The sequence below is a fragment of the Spermophilus citellus genome, assembly GCF_964194105.1.
Source record: "Spermophilus citellus genome assembly, chromosome: 18".
Taxonomy (NCBI): domain Eukaryota; kingdom Metazoa; phylum Chordata; class Mammalia; order Rodentia; family Sciuridae; genus Spermophilus; species Spermophilus citellus.
In genome coordinates this window covers 52019076-52044485 of record NC_138200.1, presented here as the reverse complement: position 1 = coordinate 52044485, position 25410 = coordinate 52019076, and the positions used below count along the sequence as shown (strand labels likewise).

The 25410-nt window shown below is 46.8% G+C and overlaps 1 protein-coding gene across 5 annotated transcripts; it reads right to left on the bottom strand.

The window, feature by feature from the left end:
- Positions 1-1928: 1928 nt before the first annotated feature.
- SLC9A5 (solute carrier family 9 member A5) lies at positions 1929-25276 on the bottom strand. 5 transcript variants are annotated; one of them, XM_081274521.1, is made up of 16 exons: positions 23831-25269; positions 19196-19498; positions 17419-17582; positions 17150-17228; positions 16714-16891; positions 15952-16172; positions 15526-15728; positions 15211-15300; positions 15045-15115; positions 14199-14328; positions 13648-13736; positions 13360-13486; positions 8153-8323; positions 7606-7672; positions 6837-6971; positions 1929-3323 (listed from the first exon to the last, which is right to left on the bottom strand). In XM_081274521.1, exons 1-16 carry the CDS (start codon positions 24021-24023, stop codon positions 2851-2853), a joined length of 2694 nt encoding a protein of 897 aa, XP_081130647.1. In that variant the 5' UTR covers positions 24024-25269; the 3' UTR covers positions 1929-2850. The 5 variants fall into 5 exon arrangements, with proteins under 5 accessions (XP_081130647.1, XP_081130646.1, XP_081130650.1 ...); XM_081274520.1 differs by having other exon boundaries at positions 7606-7675; positions 23831-25267; XM_081274522.1 differs by having other exon boundaries at positions 2967-3319; positions 7606-7675; positions 23831-25272.
- Between the last annotated feature and the right edge of the window lie 134 nt (positions 25277-25410).

The window sequence follows — 25410 nt, the reverse complement described above, 5'->3', positions numbered from 1 at the left end:
AGCCCAGTCAGGCTTGGCACCCAATGAATGAGCTTGTGACTTGCTCCCTTTCCTACGTAGCAGACATTTGCCCACCTCCCCAACCCCCAAAATTTGCTCACCTGTTTTCTGGACCTTCATAGACCAGCTGAATCAGAACTTTGGGGTAGGCCTAGGAACCTGCTTCCCAGTGATCCTGACATCATAGTCTGGGAACAGCTACCAGTACCAGCCTCTTTACATCCCTTGGACTTCTGGAGCAGTCTCACAAAAGGTCTTCCATCTCTGGCCTTTCTTTCTACTAATCCACCTTCCATCTTGGCTTCCACACAACTCCCACCTGGTACCAGCCCCAAACATACACATATACTCCATCTCCTCTAAGAAGCCTGTACATATCTGCTCAAGGACCCATAGCACTTTCCACCTACCTTTGCCTTGCAGTATAAGATGGATGATGACAAATGCTTATGATCCCTTACCATGGGCCAGGCCTGGAACAGATTCTTCCCTATTTTATCATTTAATCCTGGCAGCAACCTTCTGAAGTATGATTTTATTCCATTTTAGAGATGAGGAAACTGAGGCTTAGAGAGATTTTGTAACATGCCCAAGATGACATAGCTGGTGAGTAACAGCTGGGACTGACTGTTAACTATTAGTTAACTACAAGGCCTTGTCATTGTTGGTAGTAAACAACTTGAAGGCAAAGTTCCTTCTCCTCATGTTTTCCCCATGCACAGTGCAGAAAAAGTAAATGTTAGTTTACTAATTTTTTAACCTTTTTGGTATACTGAGTCCTGCAGCTAGTCCTGGGCTAGTAATTACCTAGGGCTATAGAGGTTGGGGTGTGAAGAATAATACTTGGGTTCAAGGCTTCTTTTGGGGATGATGAAAGTGTTCTATACTTACATTGTGGTGAGGGTTGCACTGTTCTATGAATATATTAAAAACTCTGAACTGTACATTTTAAATATGTGAATTTTTATGGCATGTGCATTTAATCTCAATAAAGACACTTTTAAAAAATCTTTCATGGGCTGCGGATGTGGCTCAAGCAGTAGCGCGCTCGCCTGGCATGCGTGCGGGCCGGGTTCCATCCTCAGCACCACATACAAAAAAAACAAAGATGTTGTGTCCGCCGAAAACTAAAAAATACATAAAAATAAATAAATAAAAATAAAAATAATAAATAAATAAAAATAAAAAATTCTCTCTCTCTCTCTCAAAAAAAAAAAAAATCCTTCAGACACAGTGGGAATTAGATTAGGGAGTGTTGTTATCTAGGGTTTTCTGGACGCACACTAATCTGATTTGTATCATAAACATGCACAGTAACCATCTTGAGATTGCCTTCTCACTTGCCATGTATAAAAGGACACTTCTGGGGCTGGGGATGTGGCTCAAGCGGTAGCGCGCTTGCCTGGCATGCGTGTGGCCCGGGTTCGATCCTCAGCACCACATACAAACAAAGATGTTGTGTCCGCCGAGAACTAAAAAATAAATATTAAAATTCTCTCTCTCTCTCTCTTTAAAAATAAATAAATAAATAAAAGGACACTTCTGTTCATTTGTCCCACATCTGCCTCTAGGTTTTCCAGAAATGCTTCTGTTGTCCTCAGGTGTGGCTGCTGCATTTTGGGACACTTGGCCCCTGACCTCTGGGGTGTCTCTTCCTGCTAGTCTTTCCTACTTTGTAGATTCCCAGTTCTGCAACCAAGCACATACAGTGTTCCCCTAGAATGCCACTCCAGCCCCCTGCTAGAAGCAGACAATGTTAGAAAAGTATGAGAGAGGTATGGGGAAGACCAGCAGGACTAAGAATCCTACCTAGGATCCCCCTCCATTCTCTACCCCAGAATCCCTGGGCAGGCAAACTCCCACTGTCCCTACCCCTAGAATCCCCAGACACATGGAGAGAAGACACCATCCATCTGAGAGATTTTTAATATATCTTGGGTCTAAGGTACAAAACACAAGGCAGGGGCTAACCCCAGGAAAGCCACTTGTCACTCAGCCCCTGCTATCACTCTAGCTAGGCATCTCAGCCCCTGGAGCAATGGAGCAGTAGCCCTGGGATACCTGGTTCCTTCTCTGAGGAATGTTGAGATGGTGACATGGGAGCCCAGAGGCTACTGTGTCCCCCCCTCAGAAAACCCAGATTCAAGCATCAGAGAGTCCCAGATTTGGGCCCATAGTATCAGATCCCCAGAGGGACTCTGGCTAAGAAGCAGTTTTAACTGAAGCCTGGCCCAGGGCCCTGGTCCTGGAAAAGGAAGAACCATTACCCCAATACCTTGCAGCAAAGGGAAAGAGCTAAAGCAAGGATTAGAGACAAAGATGCCCACTACCCTAACAAAACAAAAAAAACCAACTGACCCAATAGGGCACCAGAGACCAAGGGTGAGGCCCGCTCCCTCTCCCATTCCAGTGCCTCTGAGGACCAGCCTCTTGCTGAGCCTCACTGTTAGGGCACTGTCCCTGACCTAGTACTAGGGACAGGATAAAGGGTAGGGAAGGAATGATGTCCTTATTTTAGGGGCAGGAACAGCTAGCTGTCTACAGTGAGCCTAGGAAGACTCCCTAGGGAAGGGACATCAGCTACCCAAATCTCTGGGCCCAGCCCCTAGAACTTTGGACTGGGTCCTGAGCCATTACTGAAATGGAAATGGAAGGGGTTAGGAGCAGGGATGAGAAGAGTCTCTGTGAGGACCAGCCCAGGAGACCCTTTTGACCATCCCCAAGGAAACCTAGTGCTGCTTCAGTCCAGACCCTTCTGGCCCTATGTCAGACTGAGTGAGCTCCTCTGCCCATTGCTTAGGGAGTACTTCCCACAAGGGTTCTGTCACCTACTCTTCCCCAGACGCTGGGCTACAGCCGCCCTCCTCTGTTGAATTGAATGCACCAGTGGGAATTAGCAGTGCCAGGGCTAAGATGGGTGTGGCCTTTATGGCCCATGAGGGGCTGCAGCTCCTGCTGCTGGGAGATATCAGCACTGCTCTCACTTCGAGATCGGCCAGCCTTGGCCAGGCTTGGGGGAAAGGCAAAGCTAGGACGGGGATCAGAGGACAGCTCAAGAGGCGCCTGGGACTCTTCAGTACCCAGTGGGTGTGGGGGCAGGCGGGTTAGAGTGGGGGCCTGGGTACAAGGAGGGGATGCCAGGCTCTCCAGGGATGACATGCTCTGGTTCCAGCCTGTCTGCATGTCCACAGGAACAATCTTGGTGGTCTCTGAAGACACATACACTGCCAGGTCCCCTTGCCCACTCTTCCAGGGTAGTTCCTTCTCTGCACAGGTTGGAGAGGGAGGAATGATGCGTGGGCTAGGGCATATCTCAAGGCTTCCTAGGAACAGAGAGTACATGTGAGCTCATTACCAATGTAGTGAAATCCTCAAGTATAAGCACGTTCTTATAAGTAAATTCATTCCACAGTTGCCATAACACACCCTTTGTACAATTATTCTGTGAATGTCTTGCTCTCCATTGTGTTTCCAGCATCTACCACAGGGCTGGGCAAAAAGCAGTTGCTCAAGAGATACCTACTGAACAAATGGAAGTAGCTGCAGCAGAAGAAGCAGGAGCCAGGTAGGAAAAAAGTCTCATCTCCCATCACCTTAACCAAACCTGCAGTACCAGTCTCAGGAACTGCACTCTGCCAAGCTCCATACCAACCAGCGAGCAAGAGAGAGACAGGAAGCCAGGGAGAGGAAGACCCTGAGGCTCTAGGCCAAAGGCTTTGTTGCTGGGCACACTGCCTGAGCACCCACCACAGCCCTTTGTAAGACCAGAGCATGAGCTCATACAAACCTAACAGCAGGCTGAAGTTGCTGGGATGGCAAGATAGGGAATGGGAGCTGAGAATCCCAGAAGTGCAGGCTGCTGAATTACAGGAATTGTGAGGTTCTAAACAGAGGAAAGCTGAGCTCTCCAATGTCAAGTACAATGTGTTGCACATAACTATTCATTGATAAAGTCCCAAAGAGTTTAATAAACTTTCTTTTTTTTCCCTCATGCTGTAGATCAAATCCAGGGCCCTCACACATAGTAGGTAAGTGCTTTACATAGAGCTGTACTTCCAGGGTCCCCAAAACCTTCTTGATTATGTTTCACATGCCTGTAATCCCAGCAGCTAGGGAGGCTGAGGCAGGAGGATCACAAGTTCAAAGCCAGCTTCAAGGTGTTAAGAAACTCAGTGAGACTCTGTTCCTAAATAAAATACAAAATAGGGCTGGGGATGTGGCTTAGTGGTCTAGTGTCCTTAGTTCAATCCCTGGTACTAAGAAAGTAAAATAAAATATTGATGCTATAATTAGAAGTGAAATTATCTCTTGAAAGACCTAGAATATTAAAATTTAGTAACAAAAAGTCTCATCTCCCATCACTCAACAACAAAAACCATCAGTGTTCACCTTTAGAGGATGCTAGGGAACTAACTTCTTGGTCTGAAGACTGACAAAAAAGGAAAGATCAAGCACTTATCCATTATTTCCTGTTTGTTCCTCAAAGTAACCAAATAATTGATTAGGGAAAGTTTTTACAGAATTCCTGCTAACAAATGAAGATGAAAAATAGGAGCTAATTGTGGTGGTCCATGTCTTTAATCCTCACTACTTGGGAAGCTGAGGCAGGAGGATCACAAGTTTAAGGCCAGCTTCAGCAATTTAGTGAGACCCTGTCTCAAAAGAATACAAAGGGTTGAGGATATAGCTCCATATAGAGTACCCCATACTTAAAAAGATACAGAGTATCACCATTATATGACCCTTAATGAATTGTTGTATCTGGCAGTGATGAATAGCTGCCAAGACCATTTAATGAAAGGCAAATGAATAAACTGGGCATGGTGGCACACTCTGGTAATCCCAGATAAGGCAGGAGGATGGCAAGTGTGAAGTCAGTCTCTGCAACTTCAGCAATTTAGTGAGACCCTGTCTCAAAATAAAAAGGGCTAGGGATGGAGCTCAGTGATAAAGTACCCCTGGGTTTAATCCCTGGTACCAAAAAAAAAAAAAGGTGAATGAGTAACTTGAAAATGAATACAGCAGGGAACAATATCTGAATCCAGGGATCAATGTTAGCCTAATGAAAAGAGAACAGAGCCAGGTACAGTGGCATATGCCTATAATCCCAGCTATATGGGAGGCTGCTGCAAGAAAACTGCAAGTTCAAGGCCAGCCTGGGCAATTCAGTGAGATACTGTCTCCAAAAATTTTTTTTAAAAATTAAAAATTAAAAAAAAAATCTTTTAAGGGCTAGGGCTAGGGATATAGCTCAGTGGTAGTGCTTTCCCAGCATGTATAAAGCCTTGAGTTCAATCTCCACTACTGCCAAGAAAGAAAGGAAGGAAGGAAAGAAGGAGATGATCTAGATTTAAAAGAAATATAATGGACAGAAAATATATTAAATGACACTTGGGGATGCAATCAGCAAAATCCAGACAGGGGGCTGGGGATGTGGCTCAAGCGGTAGCGCGCTTGCCTGGCATGCGTGCGGCCCGGGTTCGATCCTCAACACCACATACAAACAAAGATGTTGTGTCCGCCGATAACTGAAAAATAAATATTAAAAAAATTCTCTCTCTCTCTCTAAAAAAAAAAAAATCCAGACAGGGAAGGGCTACAGGGCAAATAACCTGGTTTCTTCAATAGATACGTTGCAAGGGGAAAAAAGTAGCAAGGCTCACTCAAGAGTTTTCCAAACTTGACAATCATCTTGGTTGTTGTGAGGGTTGACATATTGAGGTAGTCACTTTGTTATAGGGCTGTCCTGTGCTTTGTAGCAGCATTCCTGGCTTTCTGTACCCACTCAGTGCAAGGGTATTATCCCAAGATGTGACATCAAGCATGTCTCCAAAAATTGGTTATCCTCAGGGATGCCAAATCTCTTCACATCCCATCTCTTGAGAACCACTATTAAAAGATAAAAGGGACTTATCTACCAAATGTAATGTGTGGGTCTTACCTGGATTTCTATTTGCACAAAGCTGTTATAAAAAATATTAAGACCACCAGGAAAATCTAAACATGGACTAGAATCTTTGATGACAAAGATTTTTACATACAGTAATGGCAGTGTGGTTATAGTTTTTAAAAATAATCCCTATTTTTATGCTTAATATTTATTGATAAAGTGGTATGATACTTGAGATTTTTTTCATAAGAGCAAGGGTCATAGGTGAGGGTAAAGGTGAAATAAGAGTGGTATGAATAGGTCATCATTGAAGCTGGGTAAAGAATAAATAAGAGTTTATTTTCCTGTTCTATCATTACGTATTTTGAAATTTTCTGCAATAAATCTGTCTAAAAAGTCACCTGAGAAGTCTTGAGCCAACCACCAGTGATACCTAGTATTATGATTGAATTTGGTTTCCACATGCAGAAAACATGAATGTATCATTTTTATCTATAATTCCATTTTTATTAATTCAGATTCCTACCCCAGGTCAGGTACCACCCTCACTTGGGGCTCTACATGAGGGCAGGTATGATAAGCCTGGATACAGCAGAGCCTGCTATTAGGTTTGCTATCATCTCATGCTCCTCATGGAGAAATAGCAGTGAGAGGCGTTAGGCTTTGTAGTCACACAGATCAGGTTCTAATTCTGGTTCTGCCATGTGACACTGGACAACTGACAAGTCCTTTAGGATCTACGAGCTTAGTTTCTCCATCTTGGTTATTGTGAGGGTTGAACCAGATCATGTATGTCAGCTTTCTGTTAGAAAGGAGATGCTCAGTAAAAGCTGGTTAGTGATTAAAATGGTGAATAGGAAAAGAAAGTTATCTGGAGCAGAGACCATAGGAGCAGAGAAGAAAATCCTTGCTCCAAAGGGGAGGGAGGCAGTGAGGAAGCCATTACCTGAGAACTTGCCCTCTTGGAGAACCTCACTGGTGGCCCGAGCCACAAAGATGATCCCCTCGTCGTCCTCCTTCTCTGTCTCTGAACTGTCGCTCTCATCTTCCTCCTCAGACTCCACAGTTAGTATCACAGCAGCTGGATAGGCACAAGAGCTGAGTTGGGGTGGGGGGAGCAGCCCAGCAACCCCAAGCCAGCTCCTGTTCCCCCCAGCACAGCCCATATTGACAGAGGTGCCTTTTTCCTCTGTCTCTAGTAGGAAGAGGGCTTGAGAGGAAGGGAAGGGAGACTGCAGAGCCTGAGGAGGCAACAAAGGAGCTAAGCCCTTGGAGGAGGCTGTAAGGGTCACACCTTCTAGCTCCTCTATCCTCTTGTCAGCCCCAGACCTCACCATCAACATGAGCACTGGGAGGGCTGGAAGGTCCATTAACACTATGTTCACAGGGAAATAGTTTTGCACGTGGGACACTAAGCCCCAGGGTTTATCCATCCTTCAAGGCCCAGGCCAAGTTTCCCTTCTCTATGACCGTTTCCAAGTCCTCAGGGCCTGTAAACCAGTTAGCAATCAGGTACCTCCTGTCACACATTATATTACTGCTTTGAATATTTTCAACATTGAAAGCAAGAGTGCCCCTCTAGTCCCTGATGGGTGAAACCCAGTTGATATGCTAAATGCACCCAGAGAAGGTCCTCCAGGTTTCTGGCAGATGGGTCCTGCCCTTCCCCAACTCCCTTCCATCCTTAAGCCCAGCCACCCCTGCTCCCTGCTTGCCTGTATCCTGAAAGCCCAGGTCTCGAGGAGGTTTCCCATTTGTAGCCTCAGCATTAGCCACACCATCCTTCTGAGGACCAAGAGAGAAACCCTGAGCTTCTGGCCCTGGCTCTGCACCCCAACCCTGACTTCTGGTAGGGTCAACAGAGGACAAGTCTTCCTAACCCAGCAGGGGAGGAAATTTTGTATGTCAGTGGTTCTACTATCTAACCATTCTTCAGCCAGCCAGAGGAATGTGGAATTTGAGTCACCTGTACCCCAGTAGGGAATCTGGATGCATCTGCTTGGGCTGAGTGGCTCCTGGAGTTGCTCCTCCCCTGTTATTATATCTCTTTAGTAGCAAGTGACTACATAACCAAGAGCCTGCTTCCCCCCTGAACACCTCCCCTTACTCTTCTGGAGGCCCAGGAGGATCTAAAAGGGAACTGCTAGTTACCAAATCCCTGAGGATGATTCAAGTAGGGGTTCCCTAATGCTAGATTGCAACACATAAGGACTCAAAACTGTGTGCCCAGATCCAAAGAGGACTCTCAGAGAAAGGACATGCCTTCTTGCGGCCGGCTTTGCGGGTTCGTGGCTTGTTCTTGGTGAAGCAGATGTTGTGCTTGGTGGACTTAAAGGACTCCAGACGCCGCTTCATGTTCTGCTGGAAGATCTCCTTGTCCTGCCGTTCCTGCGCATCCTCAGAGATGAAGTGGCGGCTGCAGCTGGCTTTGTACTGGCAATGACAGCCCCAACCTGCCATGAGGCTGGATGCTTTGGCTTCCCACAGGAACCCCAGGCCACAGCCCCAACATGTTCACCGCAGGTTCTGCCAGCCCAACTTTTCCAGAAATAGCCATGGATTAAAACAAAACAGTATCATAGGAACCCATCCAGAAACTGTATTCTAGTTCACTGTAGAAAAACTTCCCTTCACCCTAGAATTGATTCCTCCAAATCTGTTTTTCCCCATCCTTTGCTGTCCTTTTCCCAGTTCTTTTTGACTTGAAGTGACTGAAGGCAAGTTATCATGTCTTATTCCCTGGGACTACTATAAGTCTATGGGGGCCATTTCCTTCTTTGCATCTCCATTTATTGGCGTGTGGTTCATATCCCTGTGGCCATCCTGGCCCCTTCTAAGTCCCCAGGATCCTTTATCCAGCTGAACTTTCCAGCTATTTCCACAACAACCATCATTAGACGCAGACTGCACTTGAGGCCTTCATAACTATCTCCCCTGATCCCTAGACCCTTTCAATCCCAGTACCTATCTACCTACTTCAGAGCCATCCCCTTCATCTTATCTTTTTAAAACTCAAAAAAAAGATCAAGCCTACTGTGCACTCACCCAGCCTGTCTCTGTCTCTATCTTCAGGAGATTAGCCACATTTCCATTATCTCATGGTAGGTAATTCCCCCAAAGTACTGCAAAGTGTTCCAAATCACTCATCTTGCCTCAAACCCCAAGTCTGGTCCCTTTCCCATCACTCTTATTTTCTGATTTCCTGAACCTGTTCTAAGAGCTTCCTTTAAGTCTCCCATCTGCCCTCTTTGACCTATGCATACAGAGATGTTCTCTCCTGGAGATGAAGGGGTCTGTCACTCCCCAGCCCTGGCCCTGGCTTTGTTCATTTCACTCCTTCTTGCTTCCATCAGTAATCACTACAGTTTCTCCACTCCTGCATTTTTGCTTCTTCCCTTGTCACTGGTCACTTCCTCTCTGCTTTTGGGAAAGCTCCTGAGCCTGCCTCCTTGAATAAAGCCTTTCCATTGGTGCTACTGCCTCCATTTTATTGCCAAACTCTTATACTTTGATTCTGACACTTTCCCTCATTCTGCCTAGACACCAGCCAGGCCTTGGTGCAACATCCAGCCCTCATTGCCCCCAGGCCTGAGACATATCTGTTACTGCTTCTCCAAGGGTTCCTTCTCCCTCATTGGCTCCCTATTCCTTTTTTTCAAGTGCATCCTTGGTCCTCTTCTCTTGACTCCAAACTCTCTCCCCAGAGAACTTATCTGTTCTCCCGGCTTTGACTATCCCATTGATATGTCTGTAGTTCCCAAACACCAGCCTTAAGACCAGCTGCGTTTGAATCACTTGTTAAGAACACAGACTCTTAATCCCACTCCATACTACAGAATCAGAATCTCCAGGAAATAAAGCCAGGAATAGTTGAGCAAGCTTCTCAGGGGATTCTGATATAGCCAAAGAAACTTCTGATATAGATTGCTACCAAATCTTTCTCTCCAGTCCTTATCTCTCTCTTCAATGATAATGTTATCTTTCTAGCTGCATATTAGTTGCCTCTGTTTCTAATGATATTTCTAGAAAGAACATGAGGAATTATAGATTGTGTTGTGTTACAACTAAGTAGATTCCGAACTGGTTGAGTAACCATACCCAAAAAATGCTTGATCCATGTCAGTCTGGAGGAAAGTCTTTAGTAGCATGCCACAGGACTCTGTCCTCAGCTCTATCCTGTTCAACATTTTTATGTTGACTTGGATGAATACAAAATTAACAGGCTTAGCAAATTTTCAGATGATATGAATCTGAGGAGACATGGGATCCAAATGATGGAATGATGGGCTAAATTAAATAAGATGACATTTAACAGGATAAGCACACATTTATTCCTTCTTTTTAAAGTTGACTACATGAGAACTAATTAGACTGAACCCATTGGTCAATCTAGACACACACACACAAAGTTACGTATAAATTGTATACTCCTGATATAATACAATAAGAAGTACATAGCATACCAACTGAATGTCTTTGAATCTCATCAGGGCTCAAGATTTAATGACCAAGGGGATGAAGGAACATGTTAACTGGAATACAATCACTGGAATACAATCAACAAAATCTAGAAAATTCTCTAAGATAAAGTATCCAGTTTCTTCAGTAAATAAATACCATGGGAGAAAAAAGAGGGACAAGGAACTATTATAGTTGTTTTTTTTTTTTTTTAATGAAGAGACATATTTCCCCAGTACAAAATGTGGACTTTATTTGGACCCTGATTTGAAAAAACAATCTGGAAAAAGATTATCTATTGAACACTGAATGTTTGATATGGGAAGGAATTATTGTCATTTTTGTGATAATAGTACTATGATTTATTTTTTTAAAATATTTCTTGCCAAATAGAGATACAAACTGAAATATTTAGAGATTATGTTATATGATAAGTTTTAAGATAAAAATATTGCTGGGTACACTGGCATATGCCTATAATCCCAGTGACTCAAGAGGCTGAGGTAGGAGTAGCACAAGTTTAAGGCCAGCCTCAGCAATTTGATGAGACCCTGTCTCAAAATAAGAAAACGTTTTTGAAAGGGCTGGGGATGTGGCTCAGTGGTGAAGCGCCCCTGGGTTCAATGCCCAGTAAACCAACATCCCCAAAGATAAAAGTGTGGGCAAGAAATTAGTATGGAAGGAAAGCAGTATGGCAATTCCCCCCAAAAAACTATGATGGAACCACCACATGCTCCAGCTATCCCACTCCTTGGTATTTGTCTAAAAGAAATCAGCATACTACAGTGATAAAAGTCACATCAATGTTTATATCAATACAATCCACAATAGTCAAGTTATGGAACCAGCCCAGATGCCCATCAATAGACGAGTGTATTAAGGAAATGTGGTATATATACACAATGGAGTTTACTTAGCTATAAAAAAAGAATGAAATTATGGCATTTGGCAGTAAGTGAATAAAATGGAGACTCTCATACTACATGAAATAAGCCAGATTTAGAAAATCAAGGGTCGAATTTTTCTCTTATATGCAGAAGCTAGAGCAAAATAAGGGGGGAAAGGAATGGGGATCCAATATCATAAAGATACAGAGAAGATCAGTGGAGTAGAAAAAGGAGATCAAAAGAGAGGGAGAAAGGATGGAAAAAGGAGGAAAAGCAAAATGATTTTAACAAAATTAAATTATATGCATGTTTAAAAATATACCACAGTCAATTCTACCTTATGTATATCTATAAAGCATCAATCAAAAATAAATGAGTGAAAAGAAGACCAGTAGAAAAGAGGCATGTGACTAGGGGGAGGGAGGAGCAAAGGGGAAACATGGAGGACTGAATGGAGTAAATTAAATTCCATGAATGAAAAAAAAATTCCATGTATGTATGATCTTGTCAAAATTATCCCAACTATTATGCACTAATAAAAGAAAAAAAGTGTGGGCAGGGTGTATGGGGCTACAGAATGTAACAAAATGTATTATGTATCTGTAATTATTAGAGCTGGGTAATGGATAAATGAGAATTCTTATTTCTACTGAAATTTTGCACAAAAAAATAGTTAAAAGAATATAAACTTGTAGGGTGCAGTGGCACACCCTATAATTCCAGCTATTAGGGAGGCTGAGGTAAGAAGATTGCAAGTTCAAGGCCAGCAACAGTGACTTAATGAAACTCTAAGAATAGCAAAACCCTGTCTCAAAATAAAATATAAAAAGGACTGGAGATGAACCTTAGTGCTAAAATGTCCCTTGGCTCAATCCTGAGTACCCTCTGCAAAAAAAGAAGAATATAAACCCCACTGGTTAGATGAGACAGTGTTTGCCAGCCATTAACTAAGGAAGACACAGGGGCCTGGAGTCTGGAAGATTGTGAGGACAACATGGGGCCCCCCAGCTCGTGAACCAAAGCTTGCAGGATCATGGACTGTAGGAAGACCATGGCAAGTTTCAAAACTAGAAAGGTGAGAAAGCCCTCAGCATTGCCATAGCCAATCACAGAGTAGCACCTTCCATTCTGAGCCCCCTTTCTCATTACCGGAGCAGACACACCAGATGTAGGAGATGATGGCTTGAGGGCAGGAGAGCCTATATGGAGAGAGCTGTCTTGAGACCTTTGAAGCTTATTCTGCAGATACTTAGTCAAATCAGGATGTGGTGCAAGTTAAAAGAAAGTCAATTCTGTCTCAATGATCTAAAAAACCTTGCCTGTTAAAACTTCCAGGGGTCAGGCACGGTGGCGCATGCCTATAATCCCAGAGGCTCGGGAGGCTGAGGCAGCAGGATCATAAGTTCAAAGCCAGTCTCAGCAACAGTGAGGTTGCTAAGCAACTCAGTGAGACCCTGTCTCTAAATAAAATATAAAATAGGGCTGGAGATGTGGCTCAGTGGTCGCGTGCCCCTGAGTTCAACTCCCAGTACCACCCCCATCCCACCCCACCCCCCTAAAAAGCACAACTGCCAGGGATGGTAGCAGCTAGCTTCTCATTTTAGAAGGTTTAAAATATGGCTTGCTGCCCCCTTGTGGGGTTGCAACAGATTCCCTACTGGTCTGTGTTGAACTAACTCACTATTTCCTAAAACATGTCTGCCTCCCCCATGCTGATCCCAAAACCTTCCTCAGCATCCCTGCTCCTGTGACTCTTATTCTCCAGTGACCCTCAAGGCCCCTTAGCCATTTCCTCCTCTCCTCTCATGGCCAATCCCCAGGTCCTTGTGGTCCTCTTCCTCCCACCACCTAGCTTGAATCTGAAGTGTTTCCCTCCAACATCCCTACTGGTTCTCCTGCTCTCAATTTGCGCCCTCTGTGCTACCAGAGAAGGTCAGTCCTTTCTCCAAAACAACAAGTCAAGGTTTTTTATTGCCAACAGGATGAAACCCTGTTGGCAGCACTCTCCAACTGAGCATTTACAGCTTACCACAATCTGGCACCAATTGCCTCTTGAGCTTTGATCATACCTCCCCAGATCAGCCCCCATCACCCTTGGACCTCTTATGTCCTGCCTGCTCTCACCCTGCGGCGTGGCTTGTAGAGGCCTCCACAGAGCAGATGATGCATCACAGCATCCTCACGGTCCCGGCCGCTGCGTACTGTGTCAATCACCTGCAGATCCAGACACGCTCCACTGCCACTCTCCCTCCTGCAGGAGGCAGGGACATGTGTGCTAGGGAGGGGGCAGGAGGCACAGGCCAGGGAAAGAATAGAAATAAAGGTGCTGAAAAATCTTCCCCAGAAGGGATTTGGAGAGAGGGCCCAGTGGAGAGGAGCTTGGGGAAGGGGAAGAGGCTTCAATGGACTCACAGCAGGTTGGTGACAGAGGTCTCTGCCACAGAATTGCGACTGGGCATAGAGGGCAGAGTGAGGCCTGTGGAGGACAAGACATGGCCTCCCTGTAGGGGTCAAGACCAAAGTCAGACAGCAATCAGATGGAAGGTGGCCCACAGCATCAAGAGAATAATAAAGAGAACAATAGTTAATACTTCTTTTGCTCTTTTGATGTGCTAGATACTGTAGTAACACTTTATATATTGAATCCGTAAAACCTGACATAGGTACTCTTGTTCTTATTTCTGCTTTCTTATGACTGAGGAAATAGTCTCAGACATATAAGTGGCTTCCAAAAATCACACACCTGTGATAATAGTTGAACTACATCTGTTGACTCCAGGGTCCAGATGTTTCCCACCTTTCTATACTGCTTGCCAGATTCTGAATGTCAGCACCAGGTCAAGCTTAATTCTGCTACTTCATCAGACCATGAGTACAGCTGGGAACTCCCAACTCTCTCCTAATAAGGCTGCCTGCCTGCCTGTTGCTCTTTTCTATCCTGTTCTCTCGGCCATATGCCCTACCTGGTCCACGAAGCTGATGGCATCCCGGATATTGAGTCTGTAGTATACATCCCAGATCTGGTCCCGGATGCGGTAGGCTGACCGCCGCATCAGCAGCTGACTCAGGTACTTCTTGTCAAACTGCTCCCACCTATAGAGGATGCCAGGCCCAGCCCTGAGTACCATCCCCAAGGCCTGGCTGGCTGGCCCTTCCTCAGATAGGACAGGGACACCACCAGCACTGGCCTGGCTTTCTTGGAATGGGTCTCAGCTGGGAGAATCTCAAGGCTAGTTCCTGCTCTGTAAAATTTACAGTGTTGGGGGAAACTCTGACATTAATTAAAGTTATTGCAAATAACTGTAAAATTGCAACCATGACAAGAACTAACAAGGATAATTGTAGAATATGATAGGGATTTGTCCTTCTCAGGGAGGCCAGGAAAGCCCTCCCTAAGGAATTTATGCTTGTGGTAAGATCTGAAGGATGAACAAAAGTTAGAGTAAGATGAGGCAAGGGAATGTTCTAGTAGAGAGAACATGTGCAATGGTCCCAGTGGCCAGGCCCAGGGATCTTGGTGGATCCTAAGGCTCTAATGGGGTCCAAATAATTAGCAGGAAGACCATCCAAGACATAGCAGAGCATGATGGGGCTGGAATCTGGTAAATGCCAGATCATGCAGGGCCAGGCAGGCCACACTAGGGAGCCTTGTCTTATCCTGAGCACAGTAATGCTTCTCTAAGGCTCCAGACAGAGGTCACCCAGCCTGAACCTGGTTGTGTCCCTTCTTAGAAGGGTGGCACATCCCCCATGCTGCCCTGTCTGGTGGGGCTGCTGCTGTTGAAGGAGCCTCGGGGCAGCTCCCTCACCTGTCCCTCCAGTAGTGGTAGCCATGGTGCCCCACAACGTCCTCCACTGCAGCCAGAATGTGGTCAAAAGTCTAGAAGGGGGTGGGTAGGGGGACTGGATCAGGACTCTGCCAAAATAGGAGAAGGGAGAAAGGGACAGGTGGAGGGTTGGGGTTCTGGTACCCACGTGCTCATGCAGCTCCTGGTTCAAGGTGGGTTTGTGATGTTCACTCCTCTTCACCTTCAGCCACTTGACCAGTGGTTTGATGGTCAAGCCCTATGGACAGGCAGGAGGTGAGCCCTTCCCTAATCAGTTCCCTGCTGCCTTTCTCTCCCCCATCATTAGGCCTCAGCTCTGTCCCCCTACCCCAGTGCGCTCAAGGTCTTGGAAGTTAGGTTCCTGCTTCTCCCAACAGGAGGAGGAGTGCCTGTTCCATAGGTTCCAAGACTTTCCCCAGGGCCTACTGGACCCTTTCCCCACCAGCCTCATGGGCACTCCCACCTGCACAATGACTGTGAAGAAGACCACCACAATAGTGGTGGCCACAAAGTAGTCCTTGGCAGGGACCTTGGTCTTATCCAGCAGGATGACGAGAGCAAAGGCCACAGCCCCCCGCAGGCCCCCATAGGACATCACCACCTGGTCAATCTTGTCCAAAGGGACCAACCGGAACTGATTCAGCATCCACGTCTGCAGGACTACTCCTACAGCAGGAGGAAGGTCAGCAGGAACAAGGTGTTGGGAGTGGAAGACACTGGGAGTGGGTGGCACCAAGTGTCTGAGCTAAGGTCTGGTAAGGACTGGGAGAATTGAGCACTAGGGGGAGGCATAGGAATTGACAAGGATGTGGACTCAGATTGGGGAATGAGCCTGCAGGGGGAGGGGAGACAAGGAGGAGAGTGGGGAAACAGAGGGTGCCAGCAATACCGAGGGCTCGGAAGAACAGGATGAAGAAGAGGGTGCCCAGCACCAGCCCAGAGTCCCAGGCCCACTTAGAAGAGTCCACAGCCGAGATGCCAAGCAGCATGAAGATGACAGTCTCAGCACAACTGGCTAGAGTCTTCATTGTATATTTGACAGCTGTGCGTGATTTATGGGAGATGTTGGCCTCCACATACTTCTTACAGCCCAGGCCACACATGGTCACCCTGGGAGGAGAAGAATGGAGAGACAGAATTAAGTGAGAAGGCGTTCCAGGGGGCTCAGCCTCCAGGGTTTGAGCATGCTGCAAGAGTGGGCATTGCCCAACACAGGGTGTCAGACTCTCAGAGGCGAAAACTAGGAAGGCAAGGACAAAAACTAGGAATGCATGGACACTGAAAGTCAGTAGTGGCCCTGGGAATCCAGATCTCTAGGCTTCCACTCAGTGCCTCCAGGAGGGAAAAATGATGAGAAACATGCTCCAATTAGCAGACTCTGAGGCATCTTTTGAAGCACTTAGTTACCACAGCCAGTGGTCCCAGGTTTTTAAGACAGAGGAAGACTGGGCCCTGGAGTACCCAGTTCTGGGTACCCAGTTTTGGAAGATTACCTGAGGTTTATTTTCTCTCCAAGGGAGACTGAGGAACCAGTACACAAGGGCTCAAGAAAACCTACAAACTCCTCAGGGTCCCACTTCTGTCCATGTGAGAGGCAACCATCTCCAGTGCCCCCTCCCAGCTGCCGGCCTGCAAGGCTCCCAGAACTCACGCAAGAATGGCAGAGAGTGAGGCCATTTCAGCAGTGAGGTAGGCTGCATAGGCGAGGAGGAAGACCAGCAGCGGCTCGATGATGCGGACCCGCTTGGTGAAGCGTGTGGTCAGGGCCAGGAGGAAGGCAAAGACTAAGCCCACGGCTGCCCCGCCCAGACTGACCACAAACAGGGAGGCTGGGGGAGGAGTGGGTTATCAGCATGACCCCTGGTCCAGACCCTCCCAAGGCTGACAAGAGTGCTGCCTGGTAGGAAGTGGCGGAAGATACCCACCACACTCCCCAGGGCTCAGGATCCCAGGGCAAGCTTTGCCCAGACCCCATTTCTCCATAGAGGAGAGTAAGAAATGAGGCAACCCGAATAGCCTCTGCTGTCATGTTGCCAGGAGGGTGGGACTCAGCAACCTGGGGGAGACAGAGAGGGGGAAATACTGACCGACTCCCTTCAGGTAGTCAGTGGCCTGCACGTTGGCAGAGCCCATCTCCACAAAAGAGTTGCAGACCTTGTACAGCACCTAAGTGAAAAGAGGAAATTCAGGAGCAAGTGAGGGGGAGATAGCAACCAAGGCCACTGGAAGAGGGGAAAAGCTGAGACCTATTTCTTCCCCAGGGGACCAGAAGAAAGGGTCTGAGCCTGCTCAGATGCCCAACTAGTCAGAATGTGGTAGCCTGAGGTCAGGGGATGTCAGCCTGCTGAGCACTCACCACAGTGACTGCATCATTGAGCAGGGACTCCCCAAAAACGATGATAAAGAGAGTCTCATTGACGTGCACCTCCTCAAAGACAGCCAGTACAGCCACAGGGTCCACTGCTGAGATGAGGCTCCCAAACAGCAGGAAGTCCAGCAGGCCAGCCTGCACTCTGGGGGCTAGCAAGGGAGAGACAGAAGACAGACCAGTAATTGGTGAAGATGCCCCCAGCTCATGTGGCACTCACTGGAACAGACCAGATGCTACCCTCACTGATAAAACAGGAAGCCCAAAAAGTACTTGGGAAGGTGAGGAGGGCATTGGCCTGCAGGTCAGGAGACTTGAGGCAAGCTGCCTATTCCCAAAGCCTGGCTTTGCCACTCATCAGCTGTGTGATATAGGTGATGTCACTGTAACATGACTTCTGTTAACCATGCTTCCTCATCTGCCCATCTCACAAAATGGCTGCAAAAACCAACTCAGGATATTGCTAAAAAAGCTCTATGTAAACTGAAAAACTAAGATGGTACTGGTAATGAAAACTGTAGCAATCATAATAGTAGCTCCCAGTAGGTGGGAATTGGCTGTCGACTGGCTTTATTAGGGAGGATAACAGGAGAGAGCTTTCTCCCACTCCTGCAGTTCTCAGCCAAAGAGATGTGACACTCACAGTTCTTAGCAAGAGGACAGCAAAAAAGTCCTACAGGTGGTATTTGAACATGTCAAATAATCTCTGTGAACCTCACTTTTCCCATGGACAAATTGGAAATAACAATATGCACCTAAAAAGTTCTTTATTTATTGTGTATGTATGTAATAATGAATCCCACAAATATACATAATTATAATGTACTCAATTATTTATAATTTTTTAAAGTTTAAAACAAAAGTCCTTTATTTAGTCAGAGCCTGATACATAGTAAGCATCCAATAGCTATTACTATTATTAAAATTACTACTAAGACTAGGATCTAATGTCCTCTTTTCCCTTCCTGTCCCAAATAGCTCATTATCTTATTAGGAAAACTAGGTTGAAGTCCCCAGCTGGGAACTATAAACATCTCCTTTTACTTTGGAAGAAGTCTGAATTATCAACATCAGGATTGAATGGATTTCTTTGATAAGGAAATAAAGAGGGGAACAGGGGAGGGGCTAAAGGAAAAACACTTCAATAAAATGGAGGCTAATCTTGGACTTCTGGTAATCTTGGATCTGACAGCAAATGAATTTTAGGGACTCTACTTTCTCATCCATTAAATGGCACAAATTATACCCCAACAGGTTTGTTATGAAGAGTCAATAGGATAAGTAAGGAGAGAATGCCCAGCATAGTGCTTAGCATTTTATGGATGTATATATATTTAGTAAAAATAATAAAAACAGGAAACCACACTGACATGGCCTGAGTAGAGCCAGGACAGTAAGCCCTTGCAGAAATGGTGAGTTGTGTCTCAAGAAAGTAGGGTTGGCAAGTGGCAGTGTGGTAACACAGGGCAGGAGACAACAGAGTGGTAATGCAGGCTCCTCCAGCTCAGCAGCGCACACACTGGGAGCCAGGTCCCCACTCAGTTGTCATGCAGCAGAAGTGCAGACTTCACTAGAAGGGAACTAAATGAGGGTTGAAGCCCATCTGGAGAGTTGCCTTATACTTCAGGTGGGAGGGGCCTGAGATGGATCTTTTATAGCATGGCTCTTACCAGCATGGGACCTTCAGAACTGGAGGAGAAAGAAGAGAGGTGATGGGTCTGACAAAAACCTCTGCCTGTCAGCCCAGGTCTTTAGGATCACTCACCCACAAGTCCAGCCTGCTGCAGGCCCCAGAGAGCAGCGCCTGTTGTGAAGGCATTCCAGAGTGTGCCCACCACAGCATAGGTGAGGATGGCACCCAAGTTGTCAAAGAACAGCCGACTAGGCATGAAATAGCCTGAGTCCAGCACAATAGGAGGCAGCAGGAAGAGGAAGAAGGTACCCGGCTCCAACTGGTACTCAGCCTTCTTGGCCACAGCCAAGACAATGCCCCCTAGTACCAGGCCCAGCAAAATCAGCAGGCAGCTCTCAGGGACCAGAGATGTTACCTTCCGAGACAGGTGAAACACTACAATGCAAGAAGAGGGTAGCAGGTATGAGCTTATGAAACACCTTCCACACACCAGCCTATAACCTCCCAGTCTTAGAAGCCCTGACCCTGGGACCAAGGGAAGAAAATCGAAATGCAAAATTTCTTTTTTTGTTTTTAAAGAGATAGTGAGAGAGAGAATTTTTTAATATTTATTTTTTAGATATCGGCGGACACAACATCTTTGTTTGTATGTGGTGCTGAGGATCGAACCCGGGCCGCACGCATGCTAGGCGAGCACGCTACCACTTGAGCCACATCCCCAGCCCCCCCCTTTTTTTTAAAGAGATAGTGAGAGAGATAATTTTTTAATATTTATTTTTTAGAAAATGCAAAATTTCTAGAATCTCTAACCTCCAGGGCTACAAACCCTTCACTGCAGCAAGGCTTTTGCTTGCTTTTTCCATTCCTGGAAATGCTCCCTCCTCTCTCATCTTCAGGGGACCTCATCTTTCTCTGACCTCCTTTCCACAGCTATTATTTGAACCTAAGCAAATCCTTTTTATGCATAACATAGCTGTAGAAATCCGGGCTTCCAGGGCTGCTTGGGTTCAAGGTCTATGTCCCCCATTTACTTGTTCTCTGATCTAGGAAAATAACTTCACCTCTCTGACCCTCAGTTTTCTCATCAGCAAGGAGGAAGTAAAAAGAATAGCAATCAGCTAGGTACAGTAACATGTCTATAATCCCAGATAGTCAGGAGACTGAGGTAGGAGGATTTGAAGTTTAAGGACAGCCTTAGTAAAACTCTGTCTCAAATTAAAATAAATAAGGGCTGGGGTTGTGGCTCAGTGGTAGAATGCTGCTTGCTAGCACACATGAGGCACTGGGTTCAACCCTCAGCACCACATAAAAATAAATAAAATAAAGGTATTGTGTCCATCTACAACTTAAAAATATTATAAAATAAATAAGCTGGGCGTGGTGGCACACACTTGTAATCCCAGTGGCTGGAGAGGATGAGAGAGGAGGATTGAGGATCGCGAATTCAAAGCCAGCCTCAGCAAAAAGTAAAGCACTTAACAACTCAGTGAGACCCTGTCTCTAAATAAAATACAAAATAGGACTGAGGATGTGGTTCAGTGGTCATGTGCCTGAGTTTTATCCTGGGTACCAATAAATAATTAAATAAAATTTTAAAAATGGGGATGTAGCTTTATGGTAGAGTGTCCCTGAGTTCAACCCCCAGTACCACAAAAAACAAAACAATAATGGTCTCACAGGATTGTTGTGGGGATAAAATAAATAATCCACTTAAGAGCCCTTAGCACACTGCTTATAGTAAGAGCTCAATAAATGTTACATATTATTATGATAAATGTTATTATGTTATCATATTATAGTTAGGGTTCCCCAACTATAACGCATACTACACCTCCTAGGAGCATTGTAGACCTTCTAGCCCAACATATTTTTCATTGTCTGGGCTCAGCAAGGACTCAGTACTTTAAAAGTTTGGGGTTTTAGCCGGGCGTGGTGGCACATGCCTGTAATCCCAGCAGCTCAGGGGGCTGAGGCAGGAAGATTGCAGGTTCAAAGCCAGCCTCAAGCAACTTAATGAGGCCCTAAGGAACCTAGTGAAACCCTGTCTCAAAATAAAAAGGTCTGATAGTGGAGAATGGGATAGACAGCAGAATACATCAGTCACTAGAAAGGCAATTTGTAAATCAATGGAAATGTAACTGATGTGACACAGCAATCTGTATACGGGGTAAAAATGGGAGTTCATAACCCACTTGAATCAATCTGTGAAATATGGTATATTAAGAACTATGTAATGTTTTGAACAACCAACAATAAAATAAAAATAAAAATAAAAAATAAAAAAAAATTAAAAAAATAAAAAAAATAAAAAAAATAAAAAGGTCTGTGGATGTGGCTCAATGGTTAAGCACTCCTGGGGTTCAATCCCTGGTACCCCCCACCCTGCCAAAAAAATAAAAAGTTTTAGGTTTAGCAGCCAGATCTCCAAGTCTTTTTCTGGATTTATCACTGTGATTATTATTAAATCTACTTGAACTTCAATTTCTCCTCTTGTAACATGGGAAAAATACCAAAGTATGAAGATAAAATTATATAAAGTGTGCAAATGTGCCTAGTGTGAGGCCTAGACCATAGTAGGTTCAACAAATGTTAATATGACTCAGGGAGGAAATAATAAATAGATCTGTTTCTAGGAAAAGAGGAGAAAGTAAGAAAAGGGTTTCTAGCACTACTGAGACTTATACTTTTGTCCCCTAGAATATGGATCTCCCTTGGGCCCTCAGACTATAAGTGAACACATTTTCCCCCACACAATCCTGAGGGTGCTGGCAGAGGAGGCCTCCCTGTACTCTTCCTGACACAGGTGTGAATCCCTATGCCAAGACAGTGCCTTTTGGAAGCTGTACTCAAAGGGCCTAAGTTAATGCCTGGAACACAGTGGGCTTTACATAAATATGTGTTGAATAAAAGATGTGTGTGGGGGCTGGGGATGTGGCTCAAGCGGTGCGCTCGCCTGGCATGTGTGCGGCCCAGGTTCGATCCTCAGCACCACATACCAACAAAGATGTTGTGTCCGCCGAGAACTAAAAAATAAATATTAAAAAATTCTCTCTCGGGCTGGGGATGTGGCTCAAGCGGTAGTGCGCTCGCCGGGCGTGCGTGCGGCCAGGGTTCGATCCTCAGCACCACATACAAACAAAGATGTTGTGTCCACCGAGAACTAAGAAAAAATAAATAAATATTAAAATTCTCTCTCTCTCTCTCTCTCTGTCCCCCTCTCTCTCACTCTCTCTTTAAAAAAAAAAAAATTCTCTCTCTCCTCTCTCACTCTCTTAAAAAAAAAAAAAAAAAAGATGTGTGTGGTGGGGACCTAGCAATGAAACTGGGAGGTATTCCTGAACATTCTATATTTCTCCTCTTCTATGAGAATTGTTTTTTCTCTTTTTCCCCCAAACGGTGGAAACCACAGTTGTTGCTATAAACCTTAAGACAGGAACTCTCCCATAACTCACAGACTTCTCAGTAAATACAATTCTTCGCTCCAAATCTGAGCTGCACCTAGCTTGCTCTCACTGCTGCTGGATCTCTAGTGTGAGCTTAGTCAATAGAACTCCCCACATTCATCCCTGCCTTGAGTGCCTCTTTCCTCTCCTTCAGAAACCTTACTTCATTCTCATCTCCTCAGCATGCACCAGACCCAGCACTGCAACCCAAGACCCATCACAAAGCCAGTTCTCTGGCAGAATCAGGCTCGCTAAAGGCATTTTGAGTACCACTTTCCATTATTAATCCCCAGCTGCCAAAGCAAAGTACAGAGTTCCCTTTCTGTCTAGGCCTGCACCACCACCACGACCAAGCAATGTCCCTGGGGGATAAGGGGGCAAATACTAGGCTGAGAGATTCCTACATGAAGGCTGCATTGGTAAGCTGGAGTACAGGCTGTGCCAGCATAGATGGGGAGTGAGTAGCAACGCTCAGCTATAATTAGTCACCCCCACAGAAGAGCCTGCACAACAGGGAGAAGGAGGAGGGTCTCTGGTGGGAGGAGGGACCACTAGCTGCACAAAAGGGAGGAGGAAGGAAGGGGCAGAGGCAAGGAAAAGCAGCTCTATTCAAGGAAAATAGTCTGAAACACCCTTCACTGTTTTGAGGACTGAAGGAGGTTGAAGTATAAAGGCAACTAGGGTAGGCAGCACACAGCAAAGCCCCAATAAATGGAAGTTTCTTATACCCCGAAGTGGGAGGAATGTGAATTTGAATGGGAGTGCGTGGGACAGAGGATACATAGGCGCAAAAATGTGTTATTTTTATGTGGGGTGCAGAGGTGAGCTAGAGGAAAAGTGGTGGTTTAACATCCCCAAGAGAATGGATACTTGGCGTCGTCTCCGGGGAAGTCGGCTTCCTTAGGACCAGGATGTCTGTGTTCCTCGGAGAATACCATCCCCTGAACGTCCCCACACATCCTCACTTCACCGCTGAAGGAGGTTTCTGGGAAGCTGGGCATTGGTGGGGAGAGGCTGGACTGAGGGGGACTCATTGCAAGGGGAAGAGGAGAGCAAAGAGGGTAAAAGAACCCAAAGATGGTGCTGGAGAGAGCAGGGGCAGTCCTTCAGGAAGGGAAAATGCTTGGCGCTTCCACGGAGAACGGGGAGGAGGGAGACCCACAGGAGAAGGCGCAGGGACTGGGTGCGAACCGGGATTTTTTGGAAACCGAACATAAGTCAGGACAATGTGGAAGAAGCTGGGGGGATCCGGGGACCCGGGGGTTGGGGGCGGATCTGCTGCCAACCGCTGGCCTGGTGCACGCACGCACACACACACACTCACCGATTTTGGCCAAGCTGGCCACCAGAATCCACAGGGCCACCAGGTAAGGCGCCTCCACCTCGTGCCATTGCCAGCGGAAGAGCGCCAAGCCTGGGGGAGGTTCGCCCCGCGACCCCGGCTCCTGGGTGGGCTCTTCGGTCGCCCCTGCCCCCGCCAGGGGCAGCCCGAGCAGGGCCAGTGCAGCGCGCAGCATCCTGCAGCCTACCTCGCCGCCCTCCCGGCACCAAACGGCCGCCGGCCCCGCGTCGCCGCCGCCGCCGCCTACCGGGCGCCCCCGCGTCACAGGCACGTGGGGCCCGCTCCCCCCAATCCCGGTTCCGATACCTCGGGCCAGATCTGGACTCGGAGACCCTGCCCCGGACGACCACGGTCGGAATCCTCTCCTCCATCCCCTCTAGACTAATCCCAGCTCCGGAAATTACCCAAAGCAGCCCTTCCCTCAGTCCCAAAATCTACTCCTTCGAGTCCGCCTCCCCGAAACCTCCCATCACCCGGATTTGGAGTGGTGAGCGACCACCATCCTCCAGAGACAGCCTGTTGCTGGAGGGGCGGAGGGTCCCGGGGAACTGGGCCAGGAAGGAGGGACGCGGTTCCGTGGCGACTGCCGCCCGGCCGCAAGCAGCCAGCCCCAAGTGCCCAGGCCGCGCACTAAGCCGCCGCCCTGTGCAGACCGCAGGGGGCAGTGCGCTGCTGCCTTCCGCGCTGCTCCCCCAAACCTGAGACCCACTTAAGGCCCCCGCCCGGACCAGAGCTGCGCACGCGCACAGGGCGCTTCCACAAAGCGGTGATGGACTACTCAGTCCCCAACGTCCCCGGTCACCCTAAGCCCCGGACTAGGCCCAACTCACTCCAGGCTGAGAAGGAAGCTGTTTCTCTTATCTCCCAGATGGAGAGATATCGGCCGTCCCTTTTCACTAAACTAGAGGGAACTCCACTCACCTTTTCCATGAAACCAAAGGAACCTATGGAATTCCCTTTAAACTCAGAGGGATCTACCCAACTTTAGGTAATTCGGCTCATCTCGCTCCAGGGGAAGGTTGACTCCAGTTTTCAAGCTGAGGGACACCCATCCCAGTTCTTCCTCCAAACTGAGAGGAAGATGTGCTACCTGCCTCCTCAAACTGACTCATCCCATTCTTTTTTAGAGAAAGGGCACTCGTCCTTCTTCTTCCCACAACTAAAGGGAACCGATTCCACTTCTTCCTTCAAACAGCCGAAATCTATTTTTACTTCTTGCTCCAAACTGAAAGAAACCCTTCTCAACTGCTTTTTCGCCAAGTAATGGAAATAGTAACACTCAAACTGAAGGAATCAGGGCCATCTCATCCCTAAACTTAGGGAGACCTGGTCGGCCACTATGTGAAGGAACTTTTGCCCCACCTGCCCTAGCATCCCGCAAAGAAGAGCAGCCTCACCTACCCCAAGCCCAAAGAAAGCCTTCCCAGCCTCTGGGCTCTCCAAGGTGGGGCGCCAGCTCGGGTTTTCCCGCCCTCAGAGTCAGGGAACTAACGGGATCACTATCGGGTTTTCTGAGTGGTTGGTGCAAGCCCCGCCCCTGGCAGTGGTTACCCCCTGCGCGC

What these genes read in the sequence shown, in the direction of transcription:
- SLC9A5 (XM_081274520.1), bottom strand. Translation starts at nt 24,023, where the DNA reads ATGCTGCGCGCTGCACTGGCCCTGCTCGGGCTGCCCCTGGCGGGGGCA. An exon ending in TCAATGATGCAGTCACTGTG is followed by an intron (nt 17,229 to 17,418) that starts GTGAGTGCTCAG and finishes CTTTTCACTTAG; the next exon opens with GTGCTGTACAAGGTCTGCAA. An exon ending in TCACTCTCTGCCATTCTTGC is followed by an intron (nt 16,173 to 16,713) that starts GTGAGTTCTGGG and finishes TTCTCCTCCCAG; the next exon opens with GGTGACCATGTGTGGCCTGG.